This window comes from Tasmannia lanceolata, unplaced genomic scaffold, assembly GCF_043159265.1.
Source record: "Tasmannia lanceolata isolate RefF3 unplaced genomic scaffold, GAP_Taslan_0.1 ptg000020l, whole genome shotgun sequence".
Taxonomy (NCBI): Eukaryota; Viridiplantae; Streptophyta; class Magnoliopsida; order Canellales; family Winteraceae; genus Tasmannia; species Tasmannia lanceolata.
Window position 1 is genome coordinate 5,488,546 of NW_027518697.1, and position 26,731 is coordinate 5,515,276.

Below are 26,731 nucleotides of genomic sequence, written 5' to 3' on the forward strand. Positions count from 1 at the left end.
GACAGGTTAAGTTCAGGTTTGCCTGTGGCAAATAAAAAAAATATAACCCTAAGAATTTGAAAATCGTGATAAAATTAAGGAGATATGGTCAGGTTTAGGCTGACTGGGGTTGCCATTTTTCAAACCCAGCCCGACCAGAAATCAGGTTGAGCCCAGCCCAAGTCACACCCAGTCAAGGATTTTTCAAATGGTAAGCATTCATCATTTTAACCCACTCCCTATAAGTGGTTATTAATGTTCAACCACAGCACTTGGAAGTCCAGCATGAAATGAATCGTAACAGTCCGATCAAAGGTTTTAACAGACATGGGATGCAGACCCCACTCAATAGGTATGGGACAGAAATCACTATAAATTGTAGGGTCAGGATCATCCTACAGAGATTATATTTGACGCATTGCCTATTTAAGTCGGGGCCCAATAAATGAATGGCTTGGATCATCAAATAATGTGGGCCCACTTTAGTTGTTTTTTTTCTTTCTTGGAAACACTTTCAAAACAGAACCATTTTTCACATTAGCGTAAGAGTAACGCGGCAGATTATCAGGGGTGGAGAATGAAGAGAACAAAAGAATCAGAGGAATCATGTTCTGTAAACGCAACCTGCAATGCTTGATTCCAAACAAAACGTAAATGAGATGAAGAAATGGGATTGTCTGAAGAAGCTTCAGAGTTGCTTCGGGAGATTCTCATTTTCCAGATTTCTAACGAGGAGAATGAGAATGGTTTCCTTAAACACCCTAAAATACTCTTATTAGAAGAATAATTTTTCATAACTATGACTAGCAATCTGCAACAGTTTCTATTTCCAAAAAACATTCCAGTTCATTTTCCGCAATTGACTCTTCTTTTTTATTTACATCTTCATTCTTTTCTGAAATAAGTGGGGAAAAAAAAAAGATAAAGAGAGGGAGAATATAATTTCATTTGATCTGAATGAAACAACAGAAAGAATTCTCACAGGGTATGATCAAGTAAACCCGTTACCCAGCCTCGTATTTCTTCTGGAAATCACCTCAGCAGCCCAACTTCTCCCTATTTCCGTCTGAAATTTCCCTGTAAAGCCAAAGAGATACAAAACTAAACAAAGTGAGATTGAAATGAAACTAGATTGGCAACCATGAACCTTTTTTTCCCATGAAATATTAGTTTATCAGGGCCTGACAAAAGGATAGGGCGGGTGGGAGATGAGACTTGAGATCGCATGGCTGTGGGTAGGGTAAGAATTGGCTAAAAACAGCGAAAAAATTAATTGTATTTTGATTAGAGTTTTTCGTTTCCTTGTTTTCAGCCTTTTCTCATCCTGTCCTGACCGACGCCCTCTTAAGTCTCTCCTCCCAACCTCCCTAGTCCTCTCTCACCACTTACCCCCTGTTCGTTTGAGATTATGGCAACCGGTTGTAGGGACCCAAACCTATTATTGGGCTCAAAATTAAATTTAATTTTGAGTCCAATAATAGGTTCGGGGCCTACAATCGGTTGTCATAATCTCAAACGAACAGGGCCTCAATAAACTACAATTCAATGGAAAAAAATTTCATAGAAGCCAAACATGGCCTTACTGTACTATTCAAAAAAAAAAAAAAATGGCCTTAGTGTAAGAAAACTGAAAAGAAACAGCTACTACCTGCTGTAGAAAGAAAAAATTCGTCCAACACCTTACCATGTTCTGCATGCAGAGAATAACAAATAAAAACGAAGCAAAATGTGATATCAAGGAAAAAGAAAGACACAGAGTTATAAAGAATGTTTACCCGCAAAATGCACTTTCAAGATTCAAAAACTGCGGCCGAATTGGCTGTGACTTTTGGGAAAATAACAGAGATGCTGACTAATCTCAGGTTTAAGCTGAGATGCTGACTAATCTCAGGTTTGAACTTTCCCATACAGAAGCAACTTATTTTTTTTATCACTAACTATACAATAATGGTATGTATACAATTCTCTACAATATTTAAACCTTCTAGTTGTGTTGTAGGTATCTAAAGTAAAAAGAAAAAATAATATAGCAGAAATTTTAGCATTAAAATTATAACCCTTTACAGTCGTTACATTCAGATACAAACTGTATACATAACACATCCAGATGTTATAAACCTATCCAGAGTGCACTTCAAAACATATGTTAGTACGGTTTCGCCTGAATGAACTGGGCATATGTGCATGTTTGCATGTCAATTTACCAGTGTGCAACCAGCCATGTGTACTAATAAAATTAATATGTGTGTGTGTGTGTGTATTTCAGAGATAACAGTGAATTTATTAAGAAATGAGAAGATACAAAAGGGTAGATATAATCCCAAACAAGTAAGAAAAGCAAAAGACAGAGAAAGGAAACCCAAGAACAGGACTGGTACAAATGATGGTAATCCAAACTAGTCCTATCAACACCCTCTGGCTAATGAATCTGCCATGCCGTTTGCACTCCTAGGAAAACGCTTATAAGAGGGATTGATATCCTTTCCCAAACAAAGAATCACTGAGAAAAAAAATTGTTGATATCAACTTGGTCTAGAACCTCGAGCAATCGTATTGGAAGCAATTCAGAGTACACAAGTACAATTTGAAGATGGGGATGCTAGTGAGAAGGGCATGAACTTCTACTTCAGTATGATCCATAATGCCCATAGGGTTGGGGAACACCTCTCCTTTGAATTCCCTAAAAATACCCATGATGCTAGCAAGGTCCAAAGTCACCCCAAGAAGTTCCACCAAAAAACAACTTAATCAATATCCTTAGCCAGATCCACAAAGTAATAGAAGGACCATCAAATATCCTCGTGTTTCTTTCGGTTTGTGTCCTCCATAAAATGGCAACCAACGAAGTATTATGTACTCAAACAAATGCCCATACTGTATATGAAGAAGAAAATGTCTACTTCCCAAATTCGAAGGATTCTAGTTATTTTGAATCTACTGTATCTAGTCTCTTAGTTCTTACTTGATTATTGACAGGCTGAATTTCAAGAAATACAATTACTTTCTGAGAGAAAAAAAAAACTTACCAGTTTCATACTCCAACGCTTGCAGAATCATTTCCACCTGAATAAAAACAATCACTAATGAGAAATTTCCAAAACGTGAAATACAGGACATTGATTTCCTAGAATTCAATAAAAAATATTAGATGACATTTTGCACATAGATGAAATTTCCAAAAAGATGGAATAATGCATGTGTCCGTGACCATATAAGAGTATTAAAATAAAGGAAAATAATACTTCCACCCCCATTTGTTTGTCTTTCTTCTTTTGTTTGTTTTTTCATTGAAATGAATTCATTTTCAGGAAAAGATAAACAAAAGGGAGTCGAAATGCTAGACAAGAGGGTGGAAATATCATTTCCCAAAAATAAATGCACAACAATTACGACATGTCATAACAAAGTAGATAATGTTAAGAAAGTGATACAGCTCTGCCAGCTAGCAGAAATAATATAAAAGAGGAGAAATGAATAGACCGGCATGTTTATACAGAACCTATTCCCAAAGTAAACAGAAATGCAGTAAAGAAAAACTCATAAACTCCATTCATTTCACAACTGAATATGTCCCTGCGTGCCCATAATTTCTACACACACACACACACACACAGAGAGAGAGAGAGAGAGAAAGAGAGAGAGAGAGAGAGGCCATCCACAATAGAAGCATAAGGAACCCATGCAAAGAATGCAAAGAATGACAAAAGAAGTTCGGCAAACAATGAATGCAACAAGTTTTAGATCATGCAAAGAATGCAAACAAAGCAATCCCTTGACTGTGGAGCATTAGCTGCATAAGGAACTCATCAGTGGCCCAGAAATGGGCCATTACAAACCGATGTTAGAAATCTAGACTTGAACATGAAATGACAAAAGAAGCTCATATTAATTAAATGAGGAATGATAAATACAATGTTTCACTTACAATCCCTTACGACAAAGGACTTTAGTCCCACATCATCCATAGCTCCTGGGAAGACCTGCTTGGTTGCTTAATTTGTTTTTGTTCTTAGAAAAATCAAAAGCATGGTGGGCAGCACGTGAGCGACAATTAGCCCTCTCTTTCACCTACTTTCCCTCCCCCCAGCCTCTCTCTTGAGGCCAACCCAAGCTTCTGAACATGGCCTTCTTTAATCCTTATCCTAAATGCCCTTTTAACATAAATATGAAGCTTATAAAAACCTATGTTTCTCAACCTTTCCACACGTCCCTATACATGAAATTTCTTACAAGAGGGTTTGGGAGTTAGTATTTCCCCTTACAGGTGAGCGATAGTCGAATGGTGATTTTCTTTACCTGCTCTTGTTCTCTCTCGTTTTTTTTTTTTTTTTGTAATTTTTTCTGCGTGGAAGTTAGAAGATTATTTCTCAAAAGAGGCAGACCCAAAACAACAAAAAACTCGAAACGTGACTCTCTCTCAAGGATCTAGAGACGTCCCCAAGGAGATCCAAAAGCTCTCAGAATAGAAAAATTCTCAATAAAGCTTTTGCCATCATAGAGTGTCTTGCAAGTAAAAATTCCAAAAACCTTACCTTGATCATCTATTTTCTTTCCGCAAAAAAAAAAATCCTACTCAAAGCCTTCTTTTGTGTAAAACCGCATCTTATATAACTCTCATATCTCAATTTAAATTTCTCGATTTAAATAACCTAAAGAGATACCAATGGGATTCACCATGTTACATATTGGCTAGCCTTTACATGAAAAAGGTTCACCATGCAATAAAGCTAGCTGACAGCTATATGGCTCGTGAATGGAGTCTGAATCGCCCAAATACTCACCTTCTCAATAAGGCCATCTGACCAACAATGTAGGTATCTTGCCCCATACACCTCTTAGCCATCATCTTTCATGGGTAATTGATATTGTAAGTTGTAACCTCCAAAAATGTTGCACAGACAATTTCTTAATTAGTTGCCAATACACTCAAGTTTCTCATATTAAAATGTCCCATGACTTCCCCATAATTGCATAAGTAACAAACTACATCGACAAATTTTCAGAGGTGACCTGATAAACTAACCGATTGGATATGGTATGAAACAAATAAATTTATCAGAAAGAGAGGGATATATCAATGCAAAGTTAAGCACAAGTTCCACCACAATATATTTTTTGCTATTATGAGTGAGAAAATTCAATCATGAAACCCATGAAAAAAATCACATTGAAGCTCTGAAAGACAGGTACAATAAAATACATACTTTATCAAAATCTTTCACAAGACTAGCCTCCATGGAGGAATTATTTTCGTACTCTGCCCAAAGTTCTTGTATCTCTTCAGCTGCAGAAAACAAAATAGCCAATTAAGCAAGTATTTCATCCATGAAAAGAAGCACACATGTAGGTAACCCAAGATCATAACCATTAAGTCGTACCTCTCAATCCTCCGCCGAGGACTTTACACATCTCATTCAAAGCAGCTTGCTCACGCCTACTCTTTTCTTCTTTAGGAACACCATCTGAGGGTGTGATATCTCCAACAATAGCTATCAAAACCAAAGGTGCATCTCAAACTCCAATATTCAAAACTAAGAAATGTAGGCATGCAAACCTGTCAGTTAACTAATAAATTGGAAGCAAGTCGAGAGATAAAATTGTTCTGATTGACACGATGCACAAATTTGTTATTTTGGAATTCAAACCATATACGTCCTCACACCTACAAAGAAGATATTTTCAACCTACAACTGAATAAGAGATTTTCAACTGGCCAAAATTATGTCCTTCCAAATCATCCATACTCGTCATAAGAGAAAACAGTTATTCTCCTCAGTATTTTGCCTTTGTCCTCCTTCCCATCTTACCCACTTGTAGTCCCTCCCTCACAAGAATCTTATCTCCCTGTCTCTTCCAACCTGTTTGGCAATAGGGTTCTTGCAGAATCATCGAGTCACTATGTGCACATAAGGGTTAGTATATACCCAAGAAGAGCGCATGGTTCTTTTTCCTACGATTTTTTCCAATTAAGTATTTTATCAATCACATGCTTCATTTTCCTCAAAATTTGCCAACTTTCTGTTCCATTTATAAATTTGTTTTCACTTTCCTTCCTTTAGAAGTACGTGTAGTACATTTCATTTCAGTTAATTGATTCCTGGTATTTTTGTTTTTTCCATTAACATATACATATATGCATGCATACATGCATACACATGTATAGAGAAAGAGAGAGCAGATGCTAATGGTGCAAGTTAAACATCAAACACATGTGCCTCAATTGTGATTGGAAACAACATACAAATATGTATATATGTTTGTGTGAGAGTGCGCACGTGTGTCAAGGTTTTAGGTTTCGATTTTCGTATGTGTTTCAGTAGTCACAGAAATACAAACATGCCGATTTTAGATAAATATTTTGGTAGAAATCCCATAAAATAACGAAAACATATAGAAACATATGTACATGATAGACATTTAAGATGAAACTTCACGAAATGCTATAATAAGAATAAATATACACTGAAAACAATCATGTAACCAAGAAAACCACCCATAATAGTTTAACAACATCGAACACCTAGTGACATACGTTATAGTGCATGTTTGATAATTTAGTGCATACCGCATTTCTTCATTAATTCCTATAAATATTTATACATAACATGTATACCACATTTCAGATGCTATTCATACAAATATAATTACGTAACACATACCGGTATAGTATATCACTAGTATACTAAATGGTAAGGAAAGATATTTTTATTTTTTTCAGCATTTAAGAAAAGTTATAACAGAGATAGAAAGTAGTGAGAAATACAACATAATATATATATATATATATATATATATATATATATATATATATATATACACACACACACACACATACATACTAAGCATGTTTCTTTCCAAGAAAAATCTTTTGGAAAAGTTTTCTTCCCCCCTACAAAATCGTTTACCACTTTTAATTTAAGTTTGCAGAAATTAAATTTGCTGCTGAGAAGAAATTGGTTGCTTCCATTAAGTTTCCCAAAAAATCAAGCATGTCTGAAATAGAAATTGCCCCTTTCATTAAGGATTTATCTACGAAATTGATTTCAAATTTTAAAATTGAATCCCAACAAAAACAAATTTCACGGCATCAAAATAGAAAACGCCGATCTCACCTTCCCTTCACGTATTTGAGTTGATATGGGCAGTTCCCAACTCAACTCAACTCAACAAAGCCTTTGTCCCAAACTAGTTAGGGTCGGCTAAATGAATCCTTTAGGAAAATTTCATGAATAAGGTGAAAGGAATCTACCCGGCTCTAATCCTGGCTCTAGTCCTGGCTCTAGTTGGGTTCTTCTAGGTGGATCTCATTTTCTTCCATTCTATCCTATCCAAGGTCATGTTCTCTGTTATGTTCCTAGCTATCAAGTCTTTCCTCACTGTTTCTACCCAAGTTGTTTTCGGTCTGCCTCTACCTATTTTTACTCCATCAACTTGGCATGAGTCGCCTCTTCTCACTAGAGCATCCAAAGGCCTACGTTAGATATGTCTAGACTCCAAACCGTCTTAAGCGGTGCTCTCTCATCTTCTCCTCAATTGGTGCCACCCCGCACGTTTTTACGAATGTCTTCATTTTTAATTCTATCTAACCTTGTGTGGCTGGCCGCACATCCATCTAAGCATTCCCATCTCCGCTACACTCATCTTATGCATATGCTGCTTCTTGGTGGCCCAACATTCTGAGCCGTACAGCATGGCTGGCCTCACAGTTGTCTTATAAAACTTTCCCTTCAACTTGGTAGGGATTTTACGGTCGGACAGAACTCCTGAGGCAAGCTTCCACTTCAACCAACCTGCTCTTATTCTATGGTTAACATCCTCTTCAGTCTCTCCTTCCTTATGTAGAATTGAACCAAGATCCTCTTAAGTAACTCCTGTCCAGCCATATTTACTACATCCTCGTCCCGCCTCCTTACATTACTAAAGTTGCACTCCATATACTCTGTCTTAGTCCTAGTCAATCTAAAACCTTTGGATTCCAAAGTAGTTCTCCATAACTCTAACTTACCATTTACTCCTGCTTTGGTTTTGTCGATTAATACTATGTCATCTACAAATAACATGCACCACGGCACCTCATCCTAGATACCCTCCGTAAGCACATCCATAACTAGCGTAAAAAGATAAGGGCTTAGAGCTGATCCTTGGTGCAATCCTATTGTAATTGGAAACTCACTAGACGTGTTATCCGTGGTTCTGACACTAGTTACTGCTCCATCGTGCCTATCCTTAATCACATCAACATATTTAGTAGGCACTTTTTTTCCTTTCAAGGACCCACCATATAACACTCTTGGGAATCCTATCATACCCTTTCTCCATCACATCAACATATTTAGTAGGCACCTTTTTTCCTTTCAAGGATCCACCATATAACACTCTTGGGAATCCTATCATACGCTTTCTCCAAATCCATGAAAACCATATGAAGGTCCTTATTTTCTCTAACTCTCTCCATTAACCGCCTAATTAAGAAGATAGCTTCCATAGTCGATCGTCCGGGCATGAAGCCAAACTGATTCTCTGACACCTTAGTATCTTTTTTTAGTCTATGCTCAATTACCCTCTCCCAAAGCTTCATGGTGTGACTCATTAGCTTAATTCCTCGGTAATTTGTGCAACTCTGAATATCCCCTTTATTCTTATAAATTGGTACTGATGTACTCTTCCTCCACTCATCAGGCATCTTCTTAGTCTTCAAAATATTGTTAAATAATCTAGTTAACCAAACCAAACTCACATCACCCAAGCATCTCCAAGTCTCAATAGGAATATAATTAGGCCCCCTAGCCTTACCTAATTTCATATTTTTCATAGCTACTCTTACCTCTGATGTTCGGATTCTACGAACAAACCTCGGTTTGTATCATCAAAAGCGTTATCAAGTTCTCCCAAATTCGCACAGGTTCTCCATTAAACAACTTATCGACGTAACTTCTCCATCTCATCTTGATATTCCTATGAGAGAGAGAGAGAGAGAAAGGAGAGTACTATGTCTTTTTCTCCTTGAGAGACCCCCCCTTTAAATACTATTTTGGGGTTGTTGGGGTGGTTTCATGGAGCAAATGGAAGGGGATGGGAGGGAGCATTTAAGGGGCATGGGTGTTTTTAATGTGAGATGGGCTATGGGAGGGAGGAATAAATACATGGAATGGTGTGGAAATGGGGTGAGCCGGGTTGGACCTCGTCAGGTTGGAATTCGGGTCGATTCGAATCGGGTTGGAAAAATGGGTTCCTCGGGTTGGGTCTGGTTCTGGATGGGGTTGGTATCGGATTGGGGTGAGCCTCGGGTTCGGATTGTGGTGAGGCCCGGGTTGGGGTTGGGGTTGGGGTGAGGCTCGGTTTGTGGTTGGGCCTAGGCTTGGATAAGGCCTTGGGTTGGGCTAGGGGTGGTCGATTAACACATGGGGAGAGGGTAGAGAGAGGGGAAAGAGGAGCGGGATATTTGGGAAGAAAAGTGGGGGCCATTCGAACTCTTTCTCTTTCTATTATTATTTTCCATTTTTTTGTTAGCCGTTGATTTTGGCGGCGACCCATTTTTTCAATAATACGGCGGATCGGCTCTAAACCGATTCAGCTAACCCAAGTTGATTTGGCTTCGATCAGTGATCCGAGTTGTTGATTTGTCCAATCTAGAATCCTACGACCTAATTACATCCCCTTCCTACAACCGAGTTGAATCCCTTTATCCCAGACCAGGTTGCACCCTTGCCCAAACCAAGTTAACCTAACCCAAGTTGCACCCATATCCTTAACCGTGTTGAACCCCTATCCTTAATCAAGTTGCACTCCCATACAGTCCGAACCCCATGTCATAATTCTACTTGTATCCAAACCATAGTTATCACCAGAATTCCGGTTCCGGCTTGGAATCCGGAACGGTTTGGGCATATTTTCCATTCCGGCAGGAATTCCAGTCATTCCGGCCAGAATTCCGGACGAAACAGGCGGAATGCCCTGTTTTGCCCAGAATTGACTGAAAATGCACAAATTTTTCGAAAAAAATACGGCAATGCCATTATAGCTGTTGGGATTGCCTTTTGACCCGTTTACCCTCATTTTATGACCGTTTATGACCATTTTATGGCCGTTGGAAGGGTATTTTTAATGAATGTGCCTTTTGGGACACATATTTTGGACTATTTATTAGTTTTTTATCCTTTTCTATTGATTTTTTATTTTTTGGGATTTTTCTCATATTTTTTAATATTTTTTTGTGTGACCGAAAAATTTCGACTTGAATGACCGAAATCCCACCGAAATTTCGTTTCGGTGGCCAAAACGGAATGGCCACCGAAACGGAATTTACAACTATGATCCAAACCCAATCTACATGGTTGAATCCCATAAGTTCTCCCCTTTACCCAACCCGAGGAACCCATTTTTCCAACCTGATCTGAATCAACCCGAATTTCAACCCGACGAGGTCCAACCCGGCCCGCCCCAACTCAACCCGGGTGGACTCACCCCATTAAGCCTTAAACCCACCCCCACTCTACCCCATCCCATGTATTTATTCCACCTTCCCATAGCCCATCTCACATTAAAAAAACCCCATGCCCCTTAAATGCTCCCTCCCATCCCCTTCCATTTACTCCATGAAACCACCCCAACAACCCCAAAATAGTATTTAAAGGGGTGGTCTCTCGAGGAAAAAAAAAGACATGGTGCTCTCTCTCTCTCTCTCTCTCTCTCTCTCTCTCTCTCTCTCACACACACACACATAACCCACCCCTACTTCATCTGTCATTGTTGGTTGCTAATAAAGGTACATCTCTCTTCATCTCCTTCATTTACAATGAACATAGAAATGATATTGTTAAATCAGTTTAGATCTGGCTAATCTATGGATCCCATCGGGAGGTCGTCCCTTCCACACCCACGAGGGTTGTGGATTCTTGTAGCCTTTGCTCTTGTTTTTGATAATTGAATTTGAGTGCGATTGCTTCTCCTGTGAATTTGGGACAAAAGTCCAAACTTCACAAGAAGAAGCAAAAGACCAGAGTCGCCACCTAGGTTAGGGCCTATGACCCATAGTTAACTCTGTAGGTTTGGTCTACGAATCAAAGTTGTGTCTGTCAAAAAACTAGACAGTTTCAACCTTTAGTGTTCAGAATATTTTAAAGGAATGGAAACTAAACCAATAAAAAAGAACCATTGAGTTCAACAATACCTTCTGCAATATCATGCACAATTGCTATCTTAATACACCTGTGTTAACAAAAAAAATGAAAAAAGGTTAAATAAGCTGCCTTGAATTTGAGAGAAATCAAACTATCAAAGATGAATGATCGCTACAAGAACAAAGACAACAGACCAAATATGGGAATTATAAAGTACATAGAATCAGCAGCAAAAAGTGTGAAAAAACATAAAAGCATGGTCATTAGAATTAGTTTTCACTCTTCACCAAATTCTAGGTTAGAGCAATTCATAGGGGATGCATCCCAATAGCAGAAAGCACGACAAATAAATTGAACTCGAAAATGAGGACTAGAAGAAAAAGCTAAGCGACTCATGTTTTGACTGAATGACATGAGAGTAACAAGCTTTAGAGATATCTGTGTCTGCATAGCTGAGTTCTGAAAAGCAAACAACTGGAACTAAAAGAGTGGGCTGCCCGTGAAGAAGAGTAAATGTTTCAATTAAGTAGAATGCAAGCATCACATGATAGTAGTTAATAGGAGAAACAAACACTGAGGAAATAAACTAGAAATTCAAGTAGTTAATAGGAGAAACAAACACTAAGGAAATAAACTAGAAATTCAAGAAAACTACATCCACGCACAGATCAAAAGACACAATGTCAGCTCATTCTTATTGGTTATCTACGTACTTATGTGAGAAATCCAAATCAGGATTCAATCATATTTTAGCTTAGAAAAGGTGAATATAATCCAAAACCCAAATCAGCAAGGGAAAAATGAGACAATTGGAGAAGAGATAAGGCACAGCAATAAAATCCTGCCTTTTGAGAATGATTATATTTTTGTTTGAAGCTGACACAAACAATTCTCTTTTGATCAAAGTGTATGGATGACATGTCATTAAGATTTAGATAAAAAAATCAGAAAATGAGAAAGAAAAGAGAGGTCAAAGTGATAGAAGAGATACCAACACCCGGTGCTACCAAGACACGTGACACATGTGCCAAGTGTCAGTGTCCTCAATTGTATGGCATGGCCGACTTTAAAATTCCAAACACGTGGATAGTTAAAACTCAAACAGAAAATAATAGAAAAAACGCAAAATTTTGATACTATCAAAACAATTCCAATCATTGTCAATTACAAAAAATCTGAACACAAACATAATCACTTTATTTTACTATTTAGACACTACTATTTTAGTATGTCAACAAGACAATTCACCCATACATGTCTGGTAGCGCCATGCCATACCGTGGAGTGTCCCCATGTGTCAGCACAGCAAGTAAATAAGAAGTGTTAAGTGGCAGAAGGTGGCCACCTTTATGATGAATGTCTCGGCCTTTATTCCCTCTGATGTCAGGTTTCGAACCCCCTCAAGTGGATGATGTCAAAAGAAGGTGTTATTAGAGATGAAAGTGGTTGAATAGATTAAATACTAGGGAAAAAATCTAAAGCTGCAGACATACACCTTGGTACTATGATTAGATAAGAAAAAAAAAATAGAGTCAATTGATTGCATTGCCTTTTGATATATTATACATGGGGATTCTACCAATTCATGAATAAATTAGAAATAAAAGGCAATCCTTTTGACAAAAAGTAAAAATAATGGAAATTATAGAAAATAACCCTACTAGCATGAGCATGATATGACTAAACCAACCTTTCCCTGTTTACACCAGGAAGATCCCCAGCAATTAATGCCATCAATGCCATTCGGTACATATGATCAGCAATAGATTCAGGGCCCTTTATGCCATGGTTGATCCATCCTTTCCTTTTCGTTGTCTGGAAAAGAAACAAATGAAATACCATTAAAAAAAAAACAAACAAACAAAACAAATGAAACAGTCTCAGAAAGAAAAAGCAAGATCTCCCAGTGACAACATAAATTCTTAAAGGAAGCATCATATTCCTGGCCATTGGTATAATCATATAAGTGCTATTTCGAGAAAAGATACACGAAGGAAAATGAACACCAAATATCAGAGTGCACTAGATTAAAAGTCTGGGAGTTTGGAAAAGAACCACAAAATATTTAATCAACATTCACCAAAATACAAAATATTGTTGAATGTGCATGTATTTTCAACAAAAGTGCAGCACAGTCAAGTGATTAATTCATTGATAAAAGGAATGCCCTACCATAATTTCATCAACGGTAATGCATTGTCCGATGAAATACCTTGAGAAAACAAAACAAAATCAAGAGACTAATGAACCATGCAAATTAATTTACTTCTTACTAAAAGATAATTTTTTTTTTTGTTAGAGGTAGTTTTGACTTGCTCCTTGTAAAGAAACCTCCATAAGAAATTAGGAATGTATTTCTTTCTCAACGAATTGAACCAGAAAGTACTCAATCAACTTTCCATTATTTTGTTTTCACTTGATACTAAGAGAAGGACTTGAAACATTGAATTTTTCCATTATTAACCAATGGATGGCCAATGGGAAAAGCAACCAGAAAGTATATCCCTTTTCAAGAAGGGTTGGTTGACCAAACACTCAACGAAATTAGAGACTAGAGGTAGACATTGGTGTAGCATATTGGCTTGAATAAATGAAACAAAACCATGAGAATAGTGAGCCATGCAGATTAATTTACTTATTACTGACAGATAAAAAAATTTGTTAGGACTTAGGAGGTAGTTCTGAGTCTTCTGACTTACTCTTTTTAAAGCAACCTTTGTAGGAAATTGGGAATGTATTTCTTTCTCAACGAATTGCTATCCCCTTTCAAGAATAGATAGCAACATACAATACAAGGAGAAAATCGAAGGTGAGTTTTTTCCTTCGTTCCATGCTACATATGTTATCTTTGGATGATGTCTATTTGTTCCTTGCTAGGGAGAAAGGATCAAGCAATGTTTCTGAAGTAAACCAAAGGGCAATCACTTCAACGGAAAGTAGTTACAATGACCACCTGTGATTGATGATTACTATGGTTAAAATCAATGGAAGAAACTATTTAGAGTGGATGTTGTTTGCAAGAATATTTATTGGTAGCAGAAAGAAGTTGGGTTACAAAATCGTTAAGCTTAAAGAGCCATCAGAAGAGGATCCATCCCATGATGATCGGAAAAGTAGAACCTTACCATTATGACATGACTTTCATTTGATGGAGCAAAGTACTAGTACAAGTCTTCTTTTGTTGAAGACTGAAAAGGATATATGAGATATTGCAGCCAGAACCTACTCTCAACATGAGGGTTTAGCCCAGATCTACTGAAAAGGATATAGAGGGAGATTGCAAATATGCAACAAGATGCTTTATATATTGAAGAGTACTTTAGTGTCCTCAGGACAACGTAGGAGGAACTAGATTACTACCAGCACATAGCCCCCACCCCACCATCGAAGAAATAAAGAAGTAAATGGAACAATCTAGGATCTTTTAGTTCCTTGCTGGTTTAAATCCAGATCTAAAACTCCAACATGTTCAATTTCTCGAGAAAGATGAGTAGTGCTATCTTGAATCAGTTTACAACTGTATTAGAGGTGAAGTGAGCAAAATAGTCGTGCTATCTTGAATCAGTTTACAGCTATATTAGAGGTGAAGCAGGCAAAAGAGCTGCTACTATGGGTGTAGGTTCAACAACTAAAGTGAAACATTTAGCCCTAGCAGTGGACTCTATGGGAATAAAGGGGTTGAAAATACTTATGGGAGAAATTGGTCACGTTCAGAAAATTACCATGGCTGATAAAGATAAGATGAAATGCTTTCACTGTGAGAAGAGAAGACATACAAAAGATACTTGTTGGGATATTCACCCACAGCTTCGCCTTAAGATAAGATTGACTAATATGAACACAATTGTAGTTGTGGAGGATCAGATACTTACCCACATCATACTACAAGAAGCTCAAGCACAGACCCAAGAATCATGCTATCAAGGATCTAAATCAACAACATGCTGCACTTAAAGCTTCTTTTAGCGACTTTCCCACTGAAGGATCATCAGTTCTAACTACACAAGCCTCTACCAGTCATGCTTCCACCCAATCACAACCTTCTACTTCCTGGATCATTGATTCAAGAGCTAAAACCCATATGACGGGTAAGCATGATGTTTTCCTTTCATTTTCTCCTATTTATGGTGGGATTAAGCTTGCCAGTGGATCCTTCTAAGGAAGCGGTCTCCAAATCACTAGAAATGAGGAAAACAATTAAGTACATCACCACATGGTCCTCCTATTTGCTAGCCCATGTAACTGTTGCATCCTCGAGAGGACAATCAAAATTTCATTCCAACCCAAAAATTCAGAGAGAATTGCTGTACTCATGGTAACACTAATTGCCTGCCCATTCTTCTAAGAGAAGAAATAACATTGAGATAAGCTCACATCCACTACCAAAAAAATTCAAATTTAGTACTGATATGGTCAACTATACCAAATTCAAACTCTACCATTTCAGGTTCCTTACAGTGAAATGGCCTCCATTTAGGAATAAGTTTTAGGGCACGGCCCTCCAAGATATTCATAGAAATTGATATTCTCTGATCCATGGTCATGGTACAACAGAAAAAGGTAGCACTATTTGAAAACCAAAACATCCTCACTTCATAAAATTTAACTTCACCGACATCTCTGTGGGCGACCCGGGGAAGTGGGTAAGAGGCATATTTTGGAGTTTGGACATCAAAGGTATGCTATTAAGGCTTTTCCTAGGCCCCTTCACAAGAAAAATCTGAATGAAGCTGAAGCATGGGTATTACTTAACTATCTTTGAATATTATATAGGAACTTGGGGAGTTGTTTGTGGTTGAGAGAGATTCTCCCAATGTGATTTCTACAGTGATTTGTGGACACGGACACGAGTGTCGTGTGTCGACACGGACACGGAATGTCAGACATAGCAAATTCCCAAAATTTAGAAATGGGGACACGGCTAAAATACAAAGTATATATAATCATGATTGTAGATACGGATTCATGCGTCGGGTTTCGACACGGATACGAGTTGTCTGACATGGCAGCATCTAAAAATCTAGAAATAGTGACACATACATACATATAAAATAACTGTATTACTATCATAATTTGTAACAATATAAATATGGTATTCATTTAACAAACTAAAAGTGTCCAAAGGAGTGTCGACACGTGTGGACACGCGTGGTGTCAGACACAGCAGGACACGTATGTCGGCAATAAATTCGAAGTGTCGGCTAAATCATAGGATTTCTAAGATTCTTTGTCGCAAAATAGATCCTTGCTCATTCAAAAAAACATAGATCCTTGATGATTAGCCCATGTGCTAGACAAGATTTTGGACATTTTTGGAAAGGTTGAAATATTATTTCTACTTGTAAGCTGATAGATGCTAATAATGTTCTAAGTTCATAAGCAAATGAGGTTGTAAATAGAGTAGCTTTATTTCTATGTCCAATCCACCAAGCCGTCTTACATTCTTTGAGAGTTGTATCAAAATCATAACTCCTTTCCTCATGCTACTAGTCTCCTCTCCCCTTAACTGTTATAATTGTTTATCAAATAAGTAAGGCTATGCATTTTCAAATTCCTTTTTCTCGGTACCTCTCTAGTGCTACTTCCCTCCACCACCACCACCCCAGCCTTCTCAATACTCTTGGAGATTTTAAACGATTCCCTCACCACATCCCTGTATATCAATAATTTTTCTCTTCATAAAACATCCAATAACCTTAAATAATAATCAACAGAACAATTCGTGCCAAAACAAAATCTGAATTCGGACCAGATAAGAACAAGCTACAATGAAAAAAGTGAAATTCATGAATCCATATACTCCAAGCACCGATTGAACATAAAATGCATGCGAAAATCAGATCCAATAAATAGAAATCAGTAACCTAAATCACAGAGAATGAAAAAAAAAACAAATTTGTATTGAACTGATCTGAAATTGATCCATGCAAACCTTGAGACGATGGCACAATGTGAGAAAATCGATGGAGAAAGAGGACGATGAAGAGATGGAGGATGCCGTGGAAGTAATTGGATCTGGTCCGTTGGATGGGAGAGAAGAATTTCCAGAGGCATGGGAACGGACGGTGAGGATTGTAGATATTTCGTTGCAGAGGTTTAGCTTTAAAGAGGATGGAGAGATAAAAGGAGGAGAGCGTGTGAGGAAGGATCTATGGAAAAGAGATGCTGAAGAAGATGAAGAGAGAAAAGGATTTGCTGCCATTGAAGAGAGAGGAAAGAGGAATCTACTTTGTTGGTGCTCGCAAGGTATAAATGATGAGAAAAGAGGCAGAAAGATGTCACTGTCCGGATCAATGCTAACAATATGCTTTTTTGGATCCGGAACATACTCGTGAAATCTAGACCGTTGATCTTGAAGATATAGTGAGTGGACCCATGTGACATGAAATCAATGGCTAGGGTTTTCTTGGTAGAAGCGTAAATGAAAGTTTGATGCATCAATGGTCTAGAACATCTTGTAAAGGTGATCTCAATGCCAATAGGTGCAGGTGGGGCCACTGAGTACAAGAGTGTTACTGATAATCTGGAACTTTAATCGAAACTTACACGTTTTGAAGGAGAACAGCTCGGTAATCGTAGGGTGGGACCTCAATAGCTTACCAGCAATCTTATTATTAAACTCATTAGCATTTTCCATGTTTAAAAGGTGATCCACGTTCTGTTTCTGTCTTGAAGTCGCTTGTGAGGATGTGTTTTGAATATTGACATTTAAAATGGACGAGCAGGAAACGTGCATGGGTGCAATTTATCTATAAGCTCCAGAACTTAATTTAAATTTCCTAAGTTTTGTACTCTCTCTATCTCCCTCGCTCCCTCTTGTGTGTGATTCATTCTTCTACCTAATCGGCCGATTTTCCCAAATGCCCGGTCAGAATCAAGCTATGCAGCTCTCAACATGGCCATTCTCTATAACCAATAACAAAGGAGTGTGAAACAACCAGTTACTCCAAAAGCTTATACTGTTGGAGATGGCGTTGTTTAAATTTTTTACTTGGAGCTCAATAGAATAACAGGCGGAAGAACAAAACAATATGAGATTTCCTTTTTGTTGGTAGGTAAGTTGGGTTTTTTTTGTTAGGTGAGTTAGGGTTGAACGTCCAGTCCTCTTGCTTAAGATGCAAAGCATCTCACCAATTGAGCTAGATACTAAACCCTAGAACAACGAGTTTAATACTTTGGAATGAAAGGTTCACATAAGTTGAACATCATCTCTCTCTCTCTCTCTCTCACAGACATAAGTTGAACATCATATCTCTCTCTCTTCATGGCATGCTTTTGCTAGTGTGTAATGGGAAAAATCAGGTGGCCCCATGGTTATTTAAAGCCTTTTATATGTTTTCCTTTAACTACTAATTAAATACCTTGTTAAACTCTAGCTATATACTTTAAAATGGGATTTGCTAGGGACCATCGCAGAAGGCATTTCACGAAGCGATGTTCCCTGCCAAATCCCCTATAAAATCATAAAAGCATGTATTATTCAAATGAATAGTGTCTGTGTGTAGCACATGCCGTTTCATCGTATAGTTGTTCCGTGCATAATTTATGCCAGACACATGCAAAATGAGTACAATCCTTGCAAGAAATAATTGTGATGTAGCTAATTTAAGATTGCTTTCTTGGCATTTTTTATATCTTACAGTATTTTGCAAGAAAACTGTTCAGCTATTTAATTTATTAAGGGTGGAGAGGAAAACAAAATCTAAAATTATTTTTTTGGCTGCCTGGTTTACCTCGAAAGGAAAATAATTTTTTTCAGGAAGTGTTTTGGTCATTGGGCATTCTATCCAGGCTTGCATTTTAAGGCCCTGTTCTCAGTTTAGATTGTGACAACCGATGGTGAGGTTCCCAACCGATTTTTGGCCAACCATCGGATGGGGCTGGGGCTCTGGCCATCGGCTGTCACAATCTGCAACGAACAGCCCATAGGCCCTCCTTGTTTCATATGACAACCGATTGATTCTGGCTCAGGGTTGATAATCGGTTGTCATAATCTAAAACAAACATGTTCATTTGAGATTGTGACCATCTATTAATTTTGAGTCCAATAATCCGTTGGGGGGCACAAAATCGGTTGCCACAGTTTCAGTGTTTTTATATGAAGGGGCCGTTTGGATATGCTTTAGAATCTTGGATTTCCTCAAAATTGCACAATTTTTTTTTTAATTTCTTGCCCTTCTTTCCGACAGCAAGAGAGTAGGAGATCGTCCCATGTTTCCAAGTTTTAGAAATCTTAGGATGAGGGTGGTGGAGGCACATTAGCATGAGGGGGCCATGCACCCCCGTCGTGAGCCCCCGCCAAGAGAGTAAGAGATCGTCCCATGTACATGCATGCATAGCTAGTCTAGTGGCCATTCCCCCCCCCCCCCCCCCCCCCCCCAATGACCACTGCAGGCAAGTGTAGATTTAGTCCGGCCCCGGTGTAAATTCTTGGCTCCGCCCGGGATGAGGGAGAGATTTCTAAAACCCGGATTTCTCACTTAAAATCCAAGAAACGCTGTCAGGATAACAACAGCAAACGCCCGAAGGGTATTTTTGTACAACAATACCTTCCATTCGGATGTAGGATAATTTCGGACCTTGTGGCTATGTCTAGGTCACCATTTGAAAAAATTTCGGACCTCAGGACATTGATCTAATGGACATGGTCGGATCCAACTACCAGTGCCCCAAATTGTGTCCATTAACGTTCGGGCCCTCTGGATCCTAACACTCCGAATAAAACGAGTCGAAGAATTCCCTGGATCAGCAGCCTTATCCAATGCTCGGGGCAGAACCACTTCATACCGTATCAGTATCAAAACCTTATCTCTCAATCCATCTCTGTCTCAATTGAACTACAAAACCCTAATTTTCCCTCCTCTCACTTTGTTTCGAACCCTAATCCTCTTCTAATAGATCTCCATCTTCAAACCCTAGCTTCCATGGCAGGCCTACTCTCCTACCACTACTGCTCTTCTCCCTCTACCCTCAGACGCAGCAAACCATCGATCTCGCCCAAACGGAACTCCTTCGAAATCCATCGAAGTTCTCCTTGGATTCGTAGCCTCAGATTCCGATCTCCTTCTTCTAAATTCTCTCGTCTTTCCACTGAGCAGAAAGAGGTATCTCGAATCCCTTCATTATCTTTCTTCTTTGTTACTCAGATTCACATTGTCAGGATTTCGTGGAAATGTAATAACAGAATGAATTTTTAATATGTTGTTTGGATTTTCTTGATTACTTTTCTCGGTAATGCAATAACAATTCGCATTGTTGTGTTTCTCTGCAAAGTAGTTTTTTTTTTTTTCACTTTTATTTGATGGGAGGATTGAGCTTTTTATTAAGGTTGCTAAAATTTTGCATTTTTTCTTGGAAACGAAGCTCTCATCACGTAAATAATTCACGTTAATGTATATGGAGTCACTTCAGTATCTTGCTTATATGTTCTTCCGGTTGATCCAGGATTTCCTATAAATTTAGAAAGAAAATGAATTTTTACTCTCTCTCTTTTTTTTTGAATTTATTGATTGATTTGCCTCGAAAAATGCAAAAAAAGAGTTCTCATTGTTATGATTTTCTGCCAAAAAAGTAGTTTTGTCACGTTTTTATTTTATTTTTACTTCTGAGTTTTGTCTGATAGGATTTGGGCCTTTAAATTAGATAGCTGAAATCTTGAATTGATTGCTGCTATGGAGACCGATTGCTGCTATGGAGACCGAGACCGGAACCCGGAGTGGAACCGAACAAATCCCCACATACCACATGGCATGAGAGGGTAGTTTTGCCATTTCAAGGGATAAAAAGCCAAAAATCAAGGAACAAGATTGCTAATGTGCGAATAGGCTATTTGTTCGGTTCCAATATCGGTTTCTACTCAGTTACAACATCATTATTCTTTTGAATTTTCTCTGTAAAATGAAGTTCTTTTGTGTAGTTTCTGAATTCCTTTTTCCTATTGAATTCACTTTGAGAATACAAAAATATTTCACACTGATGTAACTCTTTACAGAAGATTTTTATTTTCTGTGTGTCTTTCTTACTTTATTCTCTGCATGATTTTTACTGACATTATTGAAAGCTCCTTTTTTTCTTTTTATAATTACATTGGAATGTCTTGCAGAAAGAGAGCTCCTTTTGCTTAAGGGAATGTGCCTTTTCTATAGCATTGGCTATTGGAGTGGTTACAGTGGTGCCAACATTGGGCTGTTCTGCATATGCATATCCTGCTGCTCCTGTATTGCCTGATCTGTCCGTGTTGATCTCAGGACCACCCATCAAGGATCCAGGTGCATTGTTGAGATATGCACTGCCTATTGACAATAAAGCTATCAGGGAGGTTCAAAAGCCACTTGAAGATATCACAGAAAGCCTCAAGGTGTCTGGTGTCAAGGCATTGGATTCAGTTGGGAGAGTAAGTGAATTCAAACCCATTTATTGGAAATATCGGGGAACGCAGTTCACTCTGTTGATCTTGTTCGATTTTCTGAATTCTTTGGCGCAACGGTAAGGTTGCTCCATTGTGACCTGATGGACACGGGTTCGAGTCACGAAAACAGCCTCTCTGCAGAACAGGGGTAATGGCAGGAGCCTCGTGCACTGGGCCGTCCTTTATTGAATGTGATAATTTCACATTCACTACTCATCCACATTTTGTGTTCATGATTACCAGTACTAAGATACTTTCAGTTTGAAGAATTTTCGGGTTACTTATGGCTGACTTGTTATTATCTATTTGTGATTGTAAGAATGTGAGGCAGGCATCTCGTGCACTCAACCAGGGGAAGAATTTAATTCTGTCGGGTGTTGCTGAATCAAAGAAAGAGCATGGTAAGGACTTGCTTGACAAGCTAGCTGTTGGGATGGAGGAGCTTCAACAGATTGTGGAGGAAAGGAACAGGGATGCGGTAGCACCAAAACAGAAGGAGCTTCTTGAATATGTTGGAGGGTGAGTAATAGGATTTCAATTTCTCAAAATGAAGTGGTAGTTTGAGCTTTATCTTGTTACCTTTTGCACTTTATAATCTGATGCACACGTCTACGTTTCAACATTAATTTTTGCTATCACACAGTTATTGTGCCCTCTCCTACCAAAAAGGTTATGTACTGTCTGAGAGGAGCTAGTTGTGTGGACCCCAATGCATCATGAACTTATAGAAAAGTATGTGTTTTGTGCTTCACAGCAAGCTGCTTAATGTAACTGTCAAAAGAATAAGTATGTTGTCTGTTGTTTTCATGGCTAATCACCATCTTGGGGTAGGGGCAAGTCTATTGTGCTGGCCTGACCAGTTGCTGACCCACATTATCTCGAACCTCGACCATTAGGATCGAGGTGTATGTTTCACTATTCATAGAATTTAATAAAAGACAAGGTGGGTTCTGCCCATTATCAAAACATGGTAGTGCCAGTATCAGTAGCCCAAGTTTATACTCTTGACTGGTATGGAATTTTTATTAATATGTAACCGAGGCACATCCTGAAGTACATTATCATCAAAACAGCAAAGAGAAAAACTCTCATCAAATAGAATTACCAAAAGACATCTCTATGCCATTAAAAAAAATCATCTCTCTTCTACCTACTGTTAACTAGGTAGTTGACTGCTGTCTTTTCTTCTCTTGAAAATGGGAAGTCTATACCACCAAAAATGGGGTGGGGATACCCTATGCCATAAAAAACAATACCACGACAAATTCAAGCTATAGGAAAAATTTATCTCATGAAAGGTATGAGAAAGATGCCAAGGAGGAGCTGTCCCTTGAAAGCTCCAGTTGATTGCATTCTTAGAATTCCATATTGCCAAGATGATGCATGTGGAAAGAGTAGAAACAATTTTAAGGCCTACTCGGGTCTCGATAGCCTCGTAAGTCGGAATCTCCAACCATTCCCCTCCTCTGTAATTGATCTTTAGATACCGGTTTATCAAATATGTCCTGGATATAGGGGTGTGTGGTTTTCATACTTGGCTCCACAATATACTCCACTTTTCTCAAATAGTCAGATGCCTTGTGTTTATGTTTGACCAAAACCGTCCATTAATTTTCAAGAGTTTCTGCAAAAAAGATACCTTGAATCCTCTACTAGGCTGCAATTCATGGAAAAAGTCTGCTAGAAGATATAAACAAAAATGCTCATCATCATGTTGGTCCATATGCTCGTGTGTGTGTGTGTGTGTGTGTGTGTGTGTGTGTGTGTTTATTTCGTTTTTCTCCTTCTACCGATATACTTGAAATGTTTTATATTTCTTGTAAATGTTCATTCAACTACCAATTACTTTTCCAGCAGCACTGAAGAGTTTGTGTTATGGGCATTTGTATCGTTTGCTAGTTCTTCCAAACTTGGTTAAGTACATCAAATGCTTGATACTTGTATAAGAAGCACTCTGAGTTACCTCAGCTGAATTCTCTTATTTTTTCTTAGGTATCAGAAAGTGGGTGATGATTAACGCACACTTTCTTTATGAGGACTAATGTCAAAAAACTTGTGGCAGTTAGCATTCTTGAAAGAAATTGTTCTCATTTCTCATATGTACCATTGTCATTGACTGCAGCTGAGATCTTCCTGGGACATTGGATTTCTGCAGTGTCGAAGAGGATATGGTGGATGGTTTCCCTTATGAAGTGCCAGAAGAGTATAGCAATATGCCTCTTTTAAAAGGGAGGGCAACTGTGGATATGAAGGTTAAGGTTAAGGACAACCCGAGCATAGAAAACTGTGTATTTCGTATAGTTCTGGATGGATACAATGCACCAGTAACTGCAGGAAACTTTTTAGATTTGGTGGAGAGGCACTTCTATGATGGAATGGAGATCCAAAGAGGTAGTTTTAAGTCCTGAGAATTTCCTTAACTTGTACTTTGCAAACTATGCAATACATGTCTAATCTTAAAAAAAAATGCAATGCATGTTTATACCATTACATTATCATTAATGATCATCTCTATATTGCTACAGCTGATGGCTTTGTGGTTCAAACTGGAGATCCCGAGGGGCCTGCTGAGGGTTTCATTGATCCTAGTACAGAAAAGATCCGCACAATACCATTGGAAATCATGGTTGATGGCGACAAAACACCTGTCTATGGTGCAACATTGGAAGTAAGCCACTAATTTTTCTCTCTTTACTCAGTTAATTGATGGAGTTTTTGAACAACTTGCACTAGATTACTTTTTCAAAATGTGTTTTTGGTGCTGCTCTTAATTTACTGTTTTGATTCATGAGCTGCTAACTGCTAACCGCAATTTTCAGTCCAATAATCAGTTTTGGACTCAGAATTGATTCTCAAAATCTAAAACAAACAGGGCCTTAGGTAACTGACATAATATGCTTCGGAATCAGCATTTAATTTATCAGGGTGCCTCTTATTTCTTGCTATCTTATTTGTTGACATATTTAAATCAGCAATTGGTTATTAACTTCTTCTGTAACTTTTCTCCTTGTCCCAATTGGGTTTATATATTTTATCCCTTTGATTGCTAACTATATGACTTCTGTTCCCGATTTAATGGAATCTGATTAAGCTTCTGTGTGTCAGGAACTGGGTCGATACAAAGCTCAAACAAAGCTTCCTTTTAATGCGTTTGGGACTATGGCCATGGCCAGAGATGTGAGAATCAGATGTTGCTCTTATTGTTTTTGTTTGCTTTAACAGCCGATTAGTTATTTTCTTTCTTGCTTTGTTTTTTTTTTTGAGACAGGAATTTGAGGATAATTCAGCTTCCAGCCAGGTATTTTGGCTTTTGAGAGAAAGTGAACTGACTCCAAGTAATGCCAATATATTGGATGGGCGGTATGCCGTGTTTGGATATGTGATTCAGAATGAGGATTATTTAGCCGATCTAAAAGTTGGAGATGTTATAGAGTCTATTCAAGTCGTCTCCGGCCTGGATAATCTTGTCAACCCAAGCTATAAGATTGCAGGCTAAAGCTCGCGTGATCTTTATCGTAAGTGTGTACCAGTCCTCTTAAATTGTGATTTATTGACCAATTTGAATTCAATTGAAAGGGTTTGCTGCTTCAATTTGAAACATTACCTTGTTGTGCCTGAATTTTATGAGCAACTAAAGAATTACTGAGCCTTCGGTAGTAGTTCTTCGTTAGTCAGGCTTCAATATTTGAATAAAAGGAGTATAATTCTCGGATGTCTGATGTTGAAATTTTTCTTTAGATCACCAGGTTCTTATCATAATTATCTTAAGGAATATGTATCTCATTTTGATGATTTTTTTTAACTTCAGAGTATAATTTTGCTCAAATATTATCTAAAAGTTCATTAGCAAGACTAGTACAGTGAGACTAACATTACTGAATGATCCAAACCTTTATTTGTTGGGCCTCTGGTTAAATAGACTGTGCTCCAAAAAAACCCTCTCCATAAGATGATCCTGTCATCTGCAGAGTTTGCTACGCCACACACCGTCCATTTTAAACCTCTACAGATCGGAGGGCCGGGATCTTCCATTGGAGATGTTCCTTAACCTTGCACCCATCTTTGACTTTGGGTCATCCAATAACGTGGGCACCATTGTATCTTTTTGGTTTACTTGCACTTATCGGTGACTTCCATGTAAAATTCGTTTGGGCATTTTTTAGGCTAAGACTACTCTCAAATAGATGATGGAGATTTCACATATGTTTTATGGAAATATGTGAGATTTTTTCCTTCTTTTTGTGACATTTTTTTAAGATTTTTTCTTGTCTATAGGAAATTGTCCTTTTCTTCCATATTTTTATAGGGTGATCATTTAGATCGTTTTCTCTTAATCACTTGGTTGGTTGTTGAATATAGCCCGTGTCCTTAAGATGTAAACCCGGAAGCCAAGAATGAATTAGACGACCCACATGTACAGTAGTAGTTAGTTACATATAGGTGAGCGTACATGGAGAGGCTAATGGCCAGAGCGGGCCTAATGGCCAAAAAAAAGGTAATTGATCTTGTGTATGGTAGAAAAACTGATGGAACCATATCTATCTATGATCTATAAATCTATAATAATATATGCTAAGCATGTATCTTTCTACTGTCATTCACTTTTTTTTTTCATGAAAAAATTGTATTGGAAAAGTTTTTCTCCTTGAAATTTGGTGCATATAACTATATATTAGTCGTTTTTTTTTACTTTCTTCCTCTTGCTTGGTTTAGTTACGAAAATCTTAGAGAAAATCTTGCAAAATCGGAGTGAGAAAACCGAACTCTAAATCATTTCCAAACTCCATTAGTTCCTAAATTGTGTCTCTATTGAAAATCAGCAACAAAATTGCTTTGGTAAGATAGTCTCTTACGTGGGCGGAATCATGCAAACAGAGATCGTCCTACATCTCTCTCTCTCTCTCTCTCTCTCTCTCTCCATTGAAAATTAGCAAGAAAACAAATCTCATATGAGCAATAAAACTGATTTGGTAAGGCCATGTTTGATGGAACAAACACTCGACATCCATTGGAATTTTAGAAACGCTCGACATCATTGGAATTTTAGATGCTGACGCCCGCTGATTCCTTGTTTGGTTGTCATTATTGCATTGAAGTTCCAAAAGACTCTCCAACATGTTTCATACATAATTATCACTTTTTAACATGTGCGGTACCCATGTGACACTCATGTCCCTCCACAAATTCAAATCAAATTCTACCCATAAGGTAGATTTTTGCTAAA

General features: G+C 38.1%; 2 protein-coding genes across 2 annotated transcripts; one reads left to right on the forward strand and one right to left on the reverse strand.

The window, feature by feature from the left end:
• Positions 1–751: 751 nt before the first annotated feature.
• LOC143854476 (uncharacterized) lies at positions 752–17,349 on the reverse strand. Its single transcript, XM_077364473.1, has 8 exons — positions 17,032–17,349; positions 12,790–12,914; positions 11,150–11,187; positions 5,358–5,468; positions 5,184–5,263; positions 3,006–3,042; positions 1,628–1,669; positions 752–1,056 (listed from the first exon to the last, which is right to left on the reverse strand). Exons 1-8 carry the CDS (start codon positions 17,299–17,301, stop codon positions 971–973), a joined length of 789 nt encoding a protein of 262 aa, XP_077220588.1. The 5' UTR covers positions 17,302–17,349; the 3' UTR covers positions 752–970.
• A 2,400-nt stretch (positions 17,350–19,749) lies between these two features.
• LOC143855112 (peptidyl-prolyl cis-trans isomerase CYP38, chloroplastic-like) lies at positions 19,750–25,219 on the forward strand. The gene is made up of 7 exons (XM_077365304.1): positions 19,750–20,203; positions 21,202–21,492; positions 21,827–22,026; positions 23,663–23,898; positions 24,033–24,175; positions 24,613–24,684; positions 24,776–25,219. The coding sequence occupies exons 1-7, from the start codon at positions 20,024–20,026 to the stop codon at positions 25,001–25,003; spliced, it is 1,350 nt and encodes a 449-aa protein (XP_077221419.1). The 5' UTR covers positions 19,750–20,023; the 3' UTR covers positions 25,004–25,219.
• The last annotated feature ends 1,512 nt before the right edge of the window (positions 25,220–26,731 follow it).